General features: G+C 45.9%; 1 protein-coding gene across 1 annotated transcript in view; it reads left to right on the top strand.

The window, feature by feature from the left end:
• Positions 1–26: 26 nt before the first annotated feature.
• SPATA17 (spermatogenesis associated 17) overlaps positions 27–15287 on the top strand; it is an 892647-nt gene continuing 877386 nt past the window's right edge. The window contains exon 1 of the mRNA XM_073553344.1: positions 27–314. Coding sequence (XP_073409445.1) covers positions 247–314 — 68 coding nt within the window. The 5' untranslated portion in view covers positions 27–246. The remainder of the gene's footprint in view (positions 315–15287) is intronic.

Below are 15287 nucleotides of genomic sequence, written 5' to 3'. Positions count from 1 at the left end.
CAGGAGCACGGGGGAGCGGAAGCCGGACTAAACCATTCACACGGAGAGCTAAGAACACAAAACACAGGCACCTTCCACCTCTTCAACTACTCCGCGCAACTAAACCACTTTAGAAAGCAGATGTAATGTTGATTAATTTCCTATTTAACCCGATGCGCTGTGAAAATCCGAGTTTGTTTGTGTATTACACCCCATGCGGAGTGGTACAATCCGATCTCCATGGAGACGCGTCAAGACACCTGAGACATGGCCGCGCTGGGGAAGCTCCGGAGCCGTCTTTCCGACCTGACTATGGAGTATTACATCAGATGCAGGTAGAGTGAGCTGAGAGGGCAGAGGACCGGGCACCGGGGGCGTCTGGCAGAAGGGCGGCCCGGAATACAAACTTTCTAGGAGTTTCTGTGGTAAACTAAAGAGACACTGATGCGATAAACTACAATTCCCATGATGCGTGTCGGTTACTTGTGTGTTAAGGAATGATGGGAAATGTAGTTTTGAAGTCAGTTTGGAACAAGGGCGGACGCTGACAACTTGGGGCCACTGTGCAAGAACTGTGTCTGGGCCCCTTCCTTTTATGGCGTCAAAGCTACAAGTGTGTATATATATTGATATTATATAGCCACACACACATACATGTACGTATATTACATAGCCTCCTTTATTATGCACTAGCTGAAGAGCCCGGCGCTGCCCGGCATAGTAACCAACTACAGTAAGTTATAATGATTATATCCAGTGGCAGACTGGAGTGCTACGGGCCCACCAGTAACATTGACTTTGGGGGCCTACTTTTCACTTGCATACAATTATTACACTACTCTCGTTCACAAATTTACCTATATCTCTATATAATAATAAACTGGGTAGTTTGGTTAATGAATGATGAGAAGCTGCTTTATTCTTCACAGATTGAATCAATTGAATTATGCCAAGTACTGCCCAAACAGTGTGGTTGAGGGCCCAGATCTTCCCCGTTACCCTATGGGCCACTCCGAGCCGGATTATATCTATATATAGAGCTGAGTCCACTCCGTATAGCCACATTCACTATAATATCCCACATCATCCTATCAGCCAGAGCTACCGGACTACTACCACTAATATCCCACATCAGCCAGAGCCACCGGACTACTACCCCTAATATCCCACATCATTCCGTCAGCCAGAGTCACCGGACTACTACCCCTAATATCCCACATCATTCCGTCAGCCAGAGCCACCGGACTACTACCCCTAATATCCCACATCATTCCGTCAGCCAGAGTCACCGGACTACTACCCCTAATATCCCACATCATCCCGTCAGCCAGAGCCACCGGACTACTACCCCTAATATCCCACATCATCCCGTCAGCCAGAGCCACCGGACTACTACCCCTAATATCCCACATCATCCCGTCAGCCAGAGCCACCGGACTACTACCCCTAATATCCCACATCATCCCATCAGCCAGAGCCACCGGACTACTACCCCTAATATCCCACATCATCCCATCAGCCAGAGCTACCGGACTACTACCCCTAATATCCCACATCATCCCATCAGCCAGAGCTACCGGACTACTACCCCTAATATCCCACATCATCCCATCAGCCAGAGCCACTGGACTACTACCCCTAATATCCCACATCATCCCATCAGCCAGAGCCACCGGACTACTCCCCCTAATATCCCACATCATCCCATCAGCCAGAGTCACTGGACTACTACCCCTAATATCACACATCATCCCGTCAGCCAGAGCTACCGGACTACTACCCCTAATATCACACATCATCCCGTCAGCCAGAGCTACCGGACTACTACCCCTAATATCCCACATCATCCCATCAGCCAGAGCCACTGGACTACTACCCCTAATATCCCACATCATCCCATCAGCCAGAGCCACCGGACTACTCCCCCTAATATCCCACATCATCCCATCAGCCAGAGTCACTGGACTACTACCCCTAATATCACACATCATCCCGTCAGCCAGAGCTACCGGACTACTACCCCTAATATCCCACATCATCCCATCAGCCAGAGCCACTGGACTACTACCCCTAATATCCCACATCATCCCATCAGCCAGAGCCACTGGACTACTACCCCTAATATCACACATCATCCCGTCAGCCAGAGCTACCGGACTACTACCCCTAATATCCCACATCATCCCATCAGCCAGAGCCACCGGACTACTCCCCCTAATATCCCACATCATCCCATCAGCCAGAGCCACCGGACTACTACCCCTAATATCCCACATCATCCCATCAGCCAGAGTCACTGGACTACTACCCCTAATATCACACATCATCCCGTCAGCCAGAGCTACCGGACTACTACCCCTAATATCCCACATCATCCCATCAGCCAGAGCCACCGGACTACTACCCCTAATATCCCACATCATCCCATCAGCCAGAGCCACTGGACTACTACCCCTAATATCCCACATCATCCCATCAGCCAGAGCCACCGGACTACTACCCCTAATATCCCACATCATCCCGTCAGCCAGAGCCACCGGACTACTACCCCTAATATCCCACATCATCCCGTCAGCCAGAGCCACCGGACTACTAATATCCCACATCATCCCATCAGCCAGAGCCACCGGACTACTCCCCCTAATATCCCACATCATCCCATCAGCCAGAGCCACCGGACTACTACCCCTAATATCCCACATCATCCCATCAGCCAGAGTCACTGGACTACTACCCCTAATATCACACATCATCCCGTCAGCCAGAGCTACCGGACTACTACCCCTAATATCCCACATCATCCCATCAGCCAGAGCCACCGGACTACTACCCCTAATATCCCACATCATCCCATCAGCCAGAGCCACTGGACTACTACCCCTAATATCCCACATCATCCCATCAGCCAGAGCCACCGGACTACTACCCCTAATATCCCACATCATCCCGTCAGCCAGAGCCACCGGACTACTACCCCTAATATCCCACATCATCCCGTCAGCCAGAGCCACCGGACTACTAATATCCCACATCATCCCGTCAGCCAGAGCCACCGGACTACCACCCCTAATATCCCACATCATCCCGTCAGCCTGGCGTCAGAACCAGAGCGCTGAGTGGATTTGCCCTGACTTGCCACCCTATGATCCCTTTAATAGAACCCTTGGGTCAGAATCAGAGTGCCGAGGGATTTGCCCTAACTTCCATACAGGAGATCCCTTTAAGAGACCCTGGGGTCAGAACCACAGAGCTGAGTGGATCCGTCCTAACTTGCATACGGGGGATCCCTTTTAGAGAGGCCTGGGGTCAAAACCAAAGCGCTGGATGGATTAAAGGTGTGATTAGTCACAACTCAGAAGTTTAATTCATTGCTATTTAATTATAGCCTTACTATGCTATTTACATTTGTTATAATTATTACTGGGCTTTATAATGCTGCTATCGAGGGTATTTGAATAGAGTCTCTATTTAGACATCATATACTATCATTATATCAATATATTTGAGTATTTACAGTATATACATTTTGATATGCTAATTGCAGTGTGAGCAGAAATATTAATTTGGACCACATACATTTTTCCTGTTATTTTTAAGTATTTCTGTAGCTGACCTTCTGGTGTGCTAATGGGTTAGAGGTATCCTATTTTTCTGTATATGTTTTTTTAATATTGGTTCAGTAAAATAATATTGTTTTTTAAAAAAATATCTTCAGTTACTTGCACTTCTTGATATTGATGCTATTTTATTGCTGTAGAGATCAGTATGTATATTTCTCCTACCATGTCATTGTCTGCTGAGGTGTTGTCAAGTGGGGAAACTGTTGGTCATAGCAGCCAATCACAGCTCAGCTTCTTTTGCACAGTTCTGGTGAAATGAAAGATGCTTCATGATTGGTTGGTGATACACACACACACACATTCATTTTTATATAGAGAGATATTCCTGTCCCTTACACAGTGCACTCTCTTGTTATGTACAGCACCGTCCCTTACATACTGGATTATATAGAGCCCTATTTTCTGTTTTTTATTACATACCGTCCTGTCTTGTTAGCTGTATAATGCAGTGATGGCTGATGGAGCATGGGAAAGCGTCCTTTCTAATGAAGGAGCTGATTGACTGGTAGTCTGGTCACCGGCTCCTCGATCAGCAGTCATTTTATGTCTGAAAAGAGAGGGGACTATGTAATAAAAGAAGGTTCTGTAAATAACAAAATTGACAAGAATACACTATGTAAGAGACAGCACTGTGCATAACAGCAGAGGATCTATATAATAAGGGACGGCACCATATGTAACTAGAGAGGATGGTACGTAATAAGGGACGGTGTTATACATAATAAAAGAGGAAACTATGTAACTAAGGATGGTGTTATACAGAATTAGTGAGTACACTATATACTAAGGCTGTGTTAGACATAATAAGCGATAATGTCTTCCTCCACCCCCCTGTTCCTAAGGCCATTATAAGTCCCCCTTTCTCCCATACCAATCTCCCATACCCCTCATTGTCCTCCCCTCGCATCCCATTATTGTCCTCTCCCCCACCCCATCATTGCCTTCTTCACCACCTCCATCATTTTTTTTTCTCCCCCTCCACTATCTTTGCTTTCTCCCCCACCACTCCCACCATTGCCCATTCTACCACCTCCATCATTTTCCTCTACCTCCACCACCCCCCATTATTGCCCTTTCCACCCCCACCATCATTGCATTCTCCCCCACCACCCCATCATCATTTCTTTCTCCCCCACCAACCCAACATTGCCCTCTCCATCACCCCCATCATTGCCTTCTCCCCATCACCCCCTATCATTGCCTTCTCCATCACCCCATCTTTGCCTTCTCCCCATCACTCCCATCATTGCCTTCTCCATCACCCCATCACTGCCTTCTCCCCATCACTCCCATCACTGCCTTCTCCATCACCCCATCACTGCCTTCTCCCCATCACTCCCATTATTGCCCTCTCTCCATCACTCCCATCATTGCCTTCTCTCCCCATCACCCCCATCATGGTCTTCTCCCCATCACCTCATCATGGCCTTCTCTCCCAATTACCCCCATCATGGCCTTCTCTCCCCATGTCCCCATCATATCATTGCCTTCTCCTCCAGGGCCAGGCTCCAACTACACACACACACACACACACACTCACACACACAGCAGCACCTCTCACCCGTCACACACACCAGCACCTCTCACCTGTCCGCAGAATCTCCTGCGCTTCCTCACTCTGGCACAGCAGCGGTCGCTGAATGATGACGTCATTCAGCAGCGCTCCTCTCTGTGTCAGAGACAGGAAGTGTGGGTGGCAGACCGGACGGATCCTTGCAGCTCCGCTGCCATTTTCTCTTGCAGCCAGCGGAGCTACTTGTATCGCTCCCTGCCTCCCGCACATGAGGGAAATCTGGCCAGGGTCCCCCGGAGCCTCGGGCCTGGAGAAACCGGCCATATTGCCCTCATCATTAGCTGCACTGCAGGGCCCCCCATGGCAGTACCGGATCGCGGCTTCGAATCTCCCCGGTTCGGGGAACCGGCTGCTTTTTTAACAAGCGGTTCCATGGAACCAGGGAGAACCGGCCGAATCCCACCCCTGCATTTAGGTCTTGAGTGATCAATTTCTAATTAGTTATCTCACTGCCTATTAATGCCAGAACATAACAAACTGTATATCATTAAATGTATATTTAAGTCTTAAGAACTTACTGTTGCATTTGGCTGAGACGGGTTACACGTTCCGTCATAAAATCATAAGCTTGAGGTGTAATTCCTGAAACAGGCGGAGGAGGTGGAATATGTTCTTCGTCCTCTTGTTGTTCTGTAAAATACACTGTTAGTGAGACTATTTGATCATGAAAAGGACATTGATCCTACTCTACAGTCAGCCTGGAATTGGACACCCCTAGTACACTAGGAAATGACTTAAAGGGAAACTGTCACCATGAAAACAGTCCAATCTGCAGACACCATATTATAGATCAGGGAGATGAGTAGATTGATATATAATGTAGTTCCGTGAGAAAACATTTAGTATTACCTGGGTTTTAATCATTGATTCCTTTGCTTTTTCTTGGATTTTCGATCCAGTTGACCGTACTATCACTAACTGACTTATTTCTTTGTACAAGCATGGATACAGAGGTAGCTGTCAACCACGGATATTGCTGCCCACTGGACCACAAATCCCAGAAAGAGCACAAGTTTATATGATTAACCCATACATGACCTCTGACACATATATACATCATAGGTTGTGTCCCTGCAGGCTACTATTCTGAGCCCTCATGTTTTCAGGCACAAGAGAGCTGATCTGATCTGATCAGCTGTCATGTGCCCCTAACAGCCGTGGATGTAATCACGATCCACCCGTGGCTGTTAACCTCTTAAATGCTGCTGTCAATTTCCAACAGCAGCATTTATCATGGTCATGTCGGAAACACGTCACTAATCCCGCCGATCAGGACGCCCGTCACATGAATTGAAGGTGCCAATTGGTTAGCATAACAACCTGGGGTCTGCAAGAGACCCCTGTGGTTGTCATTGCTGATCTGCTAGGTGCGCCATCTTAAGGCCGGTGCTCGTAGCAGATGATCAGTTCTGCTGCAGATAGCAGGGCTGAAGTGAACAGATGATTGCAGCTTTAAGTCTCCTAAATAGACTATTGAAGCAAGTAAAAAGTAGAAAAAAGGTTTTTAAAAATATTAAAAGAATTAAAATAATAAAAGTTCACATCACCCCCCTTTTGCCCCATTCAAAATAAAAGAAAAAACAAAAAAATTCAAATACACACTTATTTGGTATTACTGCATTCAGAAACACCTGATCTATCAAATATGAAAATAATTAATCCGATCGATAAACGGTGTAATGAGAAAAAAAAATCAAAACTCTAGAATTAAGTTTCTTTGGTCGCCGCAACATCGCAATAACAGGCGATCAAAAGATCGTATCTACACCAACATGGTATCAATAAAAACGTCAGCTCGGCGCCCAAAAAATAAGCCCTCACCCAACCCAAGATCCTAAAACCTGGAAACGCTACGGGTCTAGGAAAATGGCGCCATTGTTTTTTTCTTTTTTCTTTTTTAACAAACTTTAGATTTTTTTTCACCACTTACCATAAATAAAAAAAGAACCTAGACATGTTTGGTGCATGAGAACTCATAATGAGCTGTAGAGTCATAACGGCAGGCCAGTTTTAGCATTTAGTGAACATGAGTGATTGCGAGTCCTTGGGATTACGAACCTCGCAATGGGGTGTAATCACACAACAGACTGACCTCGCAATGGGGTGTAACCATGCAACAGACTGGCGTATGTGCAGACTAAGAGCAAACATAAATACCTGGTGTACCTCTCCTGCCACTCCTACCTTGTGTATGAAAAAGCTCTGTCGTTAATACTGTTCGGGTAGAGCTATCCGATAGCGCTATCCATGAAGAAAGTGCACGGGTAGAGCTATCCCATAGCTCTATTCCTAAAGGAAATGAACAGGTAGAGCTATCCGATAGCGCTATCCCTCAATGTTCCTGAGTGTAAGCTATTTCACATGGTTGAGCGCACTTGGGATCTGCCCCCAAGGCCCTGCCCATGCCCAATGTTTGGTCCGTAGACCGCGGCTAGGAGTTAGTCCCGCTTTTGTGTGCAACTTGTTTTTGGGCTTTTACAGTTGTTAAAAATCTTAATAAAAGACTTCTCTGTACACACAGTGACTGCGTCCTCTTCTGGACCCATGTTGATTACTTCATCACTGGCATCAGGCATAAGGATCATGGTGCTTTTGAGGATCTCTCTCTTTTCCACCATGGGTGCGTGAGGAGTGACATCAGTCACAGTTTTTGTTTTGTCCTCATGCTTTCCTGTAATGTAGAATATTGAAATTAGGTTAAAATCTCACCAAAGACATTTACAAGGAGTTTGCAAATTCCTCCCACATTCCAAAGACATTCTGATGGAGAATTATGATTGTAAGCCCCAATGGGGACAGTGATAACGGCAGAATGCACTAAATAAAAATAAATAATAAAGTGCGTTTGCCGCTCGGGATCCACCGTGCAGTAGGTGTAACAACCGCTGCTAAGTGGTGGCAGGTGCAATATGGCGGTATGATGCACACGGGTTCAACTTCACCCGGAGTGTGCGGTGCGGGCTCTGTTCACACACAGAGGTGCCGCAACAAAAACATACAAAACGCTGAACCTGTTAGTGACACAGGCTTCAGGTAAGAGCACACATGGTATCTGGTCACAGGAGCAGGACCCAAGACAGGAGAGCTGCGTCCCTCTAGACCTACCGTGTGTGCGACGTCGCTGCTGCGAACGCCTAGAAGGGCTGCAACTGCAGAGCGGCGTAGGACACTGCCGCTCGATGACAAAGCCAGATAGCAAGCGCGATGTCGGATGCTAGCGTAGCGGTGCGGTGAGCACAGTGGCTTAAGGCTTGCCACTGACTGGTGCTGACTACTGAACTAATTCCCTATCACAATGCGTAATATCAGAGGGAAGGGGTTTCAAATGAGTCAGCCACCAGAATCATACATCCATCACCATTCACACATAGCACGTATTGTCTATACTAGAGCATAGCGGAACAGCCATGCGCGCCTTTTATAGTAGCCAGGACCTTCTGCACACTTCCAGATCTCTGAGATGGACCAATGAGATTTGGAGCGGGACCTGAGCACATGACTCCCGATCTCCAATGGGAGATCGTCCCATGAGCATGCTCAGTAAGAGGACAGAGGGACTTAGCCTCAGGAGAGATGTGCTGCAAGGCAATCTCCTCTGCAATCTCCTCTGCAGTGGAAAAATAGGAGGAGAGTGCAGAATGTGAGGAAAATAAGCATCTGACACACTGCCAATTGTGCACGTTATCCCACCTACAAAGAATGGAGAGGTCTGTAATTTTTATTGTAGGTACATTTCAACTGTGAGAGACAGAATGTTAAAAAAAATCCAGAAAATCCCATTGTATGATTTTTACATAACTAATTTGCATTTTGTTGCATGAAATAAGTATTTGATACAATAGAAAAACAGAACTTAATATTTGGTACAGAAACCTTTGTTTGCAATTACAGAGGTCATATGTGGTAGTTCTTTCCCAGGTTTGCACACACCGCAGCAAGGATTTTGTCCCCCTCCTCCATACAGATCTGTCAGGTTTCGGGTCTGTCGCTGTGTAACACTGAGTTCAGCTCCCTCCAAACGTTTCCTTTCGGGTTTAGGTCTGCAGACTGGCTAGGTTCCTCCAGGACATTAAAATGCATCTCATGGAGCCTCTCCTCAGCTGCCCTGGCTGTGTCTTTTGGGTCAATGTCATGATGGAAGAACCAGCTATGACCCATCTTTAACGTTCTTACTGAAGGAAGGATGTTGTTGGCTAAAATCTCCCGATACATGACCCCATCTATCCTCCCTTCAATATGGTGCCGTCATCTTGTCCCCTTTGCAGAAAATGGAATGAATGAACCGTTGTCATATGCCGGTTTCGGTGAATGACAACTTACTGTAGAGACTGGTACATAGAGATGAATCTCCGCCATTGCTACTTTATCACCCTGAAGAATGTTGAGCTCATAGTTTCTAAGAGTATCATGGCACTTCTAGTTTAATGCATTTGCAATTAAGGACATACCTGGTCGGTTTACAAGTTATGATGTATTGGTGCTGCACACATTGTCTATTTCTATATTAAGGGCAGCGCAGGGTGTCGCAGGGTCAGCCGTCATGGAGTGGCCGCGTCTTTCTCGCCAACATAGGATGATGTTTGGTTGCTTATGTGGTGGAGCATTTCTCTGCTCATAAATCTATTTGTTTCTCGCCCCCTCTTGCTCCTATTTGTCTATATATGTCTGTGTATTCGGTGGAGCACACTAACATCTATACAGTATAATTTGTGTGGCACTATATATTGATGATTAAACTAGTTCTGAATAGCGCATACTAGGGAATTGGGGAGAGCCGCCGAGGCGCAAGGGCACCATTGTCATATCACAGGGGTGCCAACCTCCGCTGTTAGGCAGGTGGACAGGAAAGGGGATTACACAGGGGCTCTCCAGGATCATCTATTTATCTCTTCAATTTGTCGCCTTTCAGCATTTTAAGTGTGTGTCTTGTGTTAGTCCTTTTATAAATGGTTAATAAAGGTTTATATTTTAATTAATGGGGTCTTCATATGTGATCTGATTCCTGAACTTTCTCAGAATCATCCTTACTACATGAGGCAAAATCACGTACAGAGCCCCAGACCGAGGAAGATTGACCTGTCATCTTGTGTTTCCTCCATTTTCTAATAATTGTGCCAATAGCTGTTGCCTTCTCACCAGTTGCCTATTGTGCTGTAGCCCATCCCAGCCTTGAACAGGTCTACAATTTTGTCCCTGATATCCTTAGACTTCATTTTGGTCTTGGCCATGGTGGAGAGGTTGGAGTGTGATTGAGTGTGTGGACAGGTGTCTTTTATACAGGTCTGCGAGAGCCAGAATTCTTTCTGGTTAGAAGGTGATCAAACACTTATTTCATGCAATAAAATGCAAATCAGTTATCTAAAAATTATAAAATAAATCCAGAAAACCACATTGTAAGATTCCATCTCTCACAGGTGGAGTGTACCTGCAATAAAAATTACAGACCTCTCCATTCTATGTAGGTGGGAAAACGTGCAAAATTGGCATTGCGTCAAATACCGTATATACACGCGTATAAGCCGAGATTTTCAGCCCATTTTTTGGGCTGAAAGTCCCCCTCTCGGCTTATACGCGAGTCATATACGCCAGGGAGTTGGCGGGAGAGGGGTAGCGGGGGTGTCAGAACATACTGACCCCCCTGGTGTGTCTCTACAGACCCCCTGCTTGTCCCACGGTCTCAGGCGCCTGCCTTCATCAGTCACGTGGTAACGCTCATTAAAGACATGAATGTGCGCATATTGGGGGGGGGTGCCCCCAATAATGGCAGCACACCCCCATCATATTTATATATTATTCACTATATTGAGGGTATTATGGAAAGTCCATGGTTACTTACTGGTGCAGACTGGTCTGTGGTCCCGGGTCGTGTCCGGTTGAAGGTCGGAGCGATCTCTTTGACCGTCATAGACTCTACATGCCGTTTATAGACATGGAGTCACTTCCTGACCTTTTGGGAAATCCGCTGATTCTGCTGTTCAGCAGGCAGGATATTAGATGAGTCTTCATATTCTCATGCTGGAACTTAGCTGTGGGTTCACCGTCATCTGCCATAAGCTCATAGGCAAACGCTATAGCATATAAGCCACAGTCGTACCCTTTCGTCTGCTGATCCACATCGATAAACCTCAGATGTTTCAGGGGATTGTCGACCACTTCACTGTACATATTGATAATCTGCTGACGGATGGAAGGAGACAGATTCCTAGTCCTGACGCTGTCGGCCACAAAGATTTGGCCATTTTTATAGCAGGTTGTCAGCCAGTGCACCCTGTCCTCATCATAGTGGATTTGTACAGCATTCTTCAGTACTCTGTACCCTGGTACCATAAGAGCACCGGGGGGCTGCAGGCCATCAAAACCCTTAAACTGTCTGTGCAGCAGGTCCTGGGCCATGATGATGATCTCGTGATCCAGGAAACCTTCCTCTCCTTTGCTCAGCAGGTTGGTTAAGATTTCTGGAGGCAGGTTCCCAATATTGGGCATCTCCACTTGTGGAGTCGCTATCTCTGGGGTTACCTCTCTAAGTAGATCAGTAACGTTTTCTGTAGCCGCTCTCTTGGCTGGTGGCAGCATCTCAGGCTTACTGTTAGAGGAGTTGGCCACATCCTTATCTGTTTCAATATCGATGACGACATCATCTGGACCGGGAGAAGAAATGTTGGTGATTTCAAGGTCATCTGTCTTTTTGACCATTGGTCCATCCTCATTTTTTCCTGTTAAAAAGATCAAAGAAATCATAATTTTTTAGAATAAAATATTCTCCATATTTGTTATGGATTATTGCGTCTACTGCTCCTTTACTTCGCAGCCGCCCACTGTAGATAAGCGTTGGCGCTTGCTGAGCTCTATGCAGCGCCGACGTTTGTCATGACATGGTCGGTGGTCTTGCAGCGCTCACGACCCCCAGGGTCCTGCAAGCACTGCGATTCCAGTGCAGAGCGATAGCTCTGACAGGTGTTATCATTCCCGTGAAGCACCTGAAGGGATGATATACTTTTTGAATTTGGTTTTGAGCACTTTGAGGGGTGCAGTTTTTAGAATGGTGTCACTTTTGGGTATTTTCTGTATTAAATGCTCCTTAAAGTAACTTCAAATGTGATGTGGTCCCTAAAAAAATTGTTTTTGCAAATTTAGTTGGAAAAATGAGAACTCGCTGATCAACTTTTAACCCTTTTAACGTCTTAAGAATAAAACAATTGTGTTTCAAAAATCATGTTGATGATAGACATGTGGGAAATATTATTTATTAACTATTTTGTGTGACAACACTCTGGTTTAAAGACTAAAAAATTTAAAAATTGCAAAATTTTCAGAATTTTAGACACATTTCCGATATTTTCAGACATAAACACAAATTATATTGAACAAGTTTTACCACTATAATGAAGTACAATATGTTACGAAAAAACTCTCTCAGAATCAATGTGATCCGTTGTAGCGTTCGAGAGCTATAACCACATAAAGGGACACTGGTCAGAATTGGCCTGGTCATGAGGGCGGAAAAAGGCTCTGGCACGTAAAGTTTAAGAGACCATTTTTAAAAGGATGTTCTTCTATTACCGTATATACTCGTGTATAAGCCGAGTTTTTCAGCACAATAGTCCCAGAAAGCCGACGGGGGAGCGACGGGACAGCTGGTCACAGGGGCACGAGGCGGCGGCTGTGGCTAAAGCCAGTGCTACTGCTAAAGAGAAATGAATATTTATTTCTCTTATAGCGCGCACAGTGACAGCTGCAGCCGCGAGGGCACGCTGGAGGAGGGTGAGTAGGATGGTTTGTTTTGTTTTTGTAATAGGAAGCATGCATACAAGGATGGGAGAGGGGTAGCCACGCTTACCAGGGCAGGACGGGGGAGCAACGCATACCGGGACAGGGATGCAGGGACAATGCATACCCGGCTTATACTGGAGTCAATAAGCTTACCCAGTTTTCCGTGGCAAACTTAGGTGCCTATACTCGGGTCGGCTTGTAATTACATAACAAATGTCCCCAGAATAAATCTATTACCAAGTTATAAAAAAGCAAAAAATTAACTACCGTATTTTACGGATTATTAGACCCACTTTCTTCCCCAAAATTGTGGGGGAAAATGGGGATGTGTCTTATAATGCGTATTTACCTTACCGGTACTGCTGCTGGCCACAGGCTGAGATGAGGAGGTTCCCAGCGGTGCTGCGAGTGCCCGACGGTGCTGCGCAGGGGTTTCCCGTTCTTCTGCGGGGATCTCCATTGCTACGGGGGGCTCTGCTGAAATTTTGTGAAAGGCCAATTGATCTCAGCGCTGAAATCTCATCTTCTGAGATCTTGGTGCCGAGATCTCCATCTGCGCATGTGCCTCCCCCCTCGTTGACCATCTTCCCGGAGTCCACTGCACAGGAAACCATGTAACTGCCAGGGGCTCTGGCCTTTCACAAAATGTCAGCAGAGGCACCCGCAGCACGGAGCACCCCGCAGCACGGAGAACCCCACAGGACCTGCAGCATGGAGCCCCCCCCATAGCACACAGCACCCCGCAGCACGGAGCACCATGCAGCACGAAATCTCCGCCTCATCCCAGCCTGCAGCATCACCCCACTCGTGTCTCCTCCAGCAGCGACCCTGGGACCCCGCTTCACCGCAGCCACCACCCCCAGTAAGCAATAAGACGCATGGTTTATAAGAAGCACCACCATTTTATTACAAAAAGTTTTTTTCCTATTTTTCTCCTCAATATTCGGGGTGCGTCTTATAATCCGGAGCGTCTTATAATCCGAAAAATATGGTATTTGCTCCATCAGTAGAACGTTGAGATTCAGCATCTCTCCTGGATTTATCCTTTTTCCGATGTCTTTAAAATAGTAAAATAGAAGGTATTTTATGAATTACAAAGTAACAGATCTTTATTCTGCAGAATGAAATATAGACTCATATGTTTCTTCATTCATTTTGTCTTTTACATTCTGTAGAAACATTGGCAATCAGTAAAATTTTGGTAATTATCAACAATTTCTCATGTACATGAAGTGTGGATCGTACTGGGCTGTAAGGTAATATGAAGATCAGACAGGAGTGGATTTATTTGAGTGGAATTGAATTCTGCTCATACAAAACTCAGAATGTTGGAGAACACAGATTTTTTTGTAATTCACTCCACGCGAATAAAGCAAAGTGGAAGCTAGCGGCAGCCGCCAGCTTGTGGAAGAGTAGAGGGCTGGCAGAAAGATGAGCTCACTTCTCCGACCGACTTCCGCTGCTTTATGCCCGATGGCCAGCTTTCCACACTACCATCATGCCGCACCTCTGGCCAAGTGTTCACTTTGGGCTGAAACTTTGGCTACAAGCGTCCCCGAAAGGTCTCTGCCCATGCAAGTCCCAACCAAGAGTCAACACTGGGCCGGAGTTTCGGGCAGAGAGCAGTGGGGGCTTCCGGAGAGGGGCTTGGTTGTATATAAACTCTATTTTCTCCTTACATCTTCCATTTATTACCATCTGGGACTGGGGAGACCCCTGAGCATAATAGGGAACAATCAATATGTGAAGAATAATTTTGCTGTGAATTGAATCTCTAAATAAAATCTGCTGATTTGGCAGAATTTTGTCAGAGCCTCTCCTCTGTAATAAAGATGGAATTTTTGCAGACTCCCATGTACAATATAAATCATCCTTTACAATACTTACCTACATATGGCGTTACAGATGACACCAAGGAATGTTCCAACGAAGAATATGATGATGACGAAAACTACAAAACATATGATGACTTTATTCGAAGGCATCTTTGAACTATCAATACCATCCTCTGAAAAAAGTGAAAATGAAGACAGAATACATATATATTATCTATATATCCAATAACTTGTCTGTAATTCACTGCCATTATTATCGAAGCAGTCCTATAAAGGGAATCTGTCACCAGGCTTTTCCCATCTTATCGGAGAGAACCATAATGTAGAAGCATAGACCTTTACTATAGCGATGTGTCAATTACTGGACTCTTTCAATAGAATCACTTTTTTACCAGCAATCGATGATCACTACAGGACAACTGGTCTTGTGCCTCCTAGTCCAGCCAGGCCTCCAGCAATATACAATGTAAGCACAAGCTGTGGCGGGGTTATACACAGCTGAAAAACTGA

This window comes from Dendrobates tinctorius, unplaced genomic scaffold (genome assembly GCF_039654945.1).
Source record: "Dendrobates tinctorius isolate UK_male_01 unplaced genomic scaffold, ASM3965494v1 ptg000201l, whole genome shotgun sequence".
Classification (NCBI taxonomy): Eukaryota; Metazoa; Chordata; class Amphibia; order Anura; family Dendrobatidae; genus Dendrobates; species Dendrobates tinctorius.
This window is presented reverse-complemented; position numbering and strand designations above follow the sequence as displayed.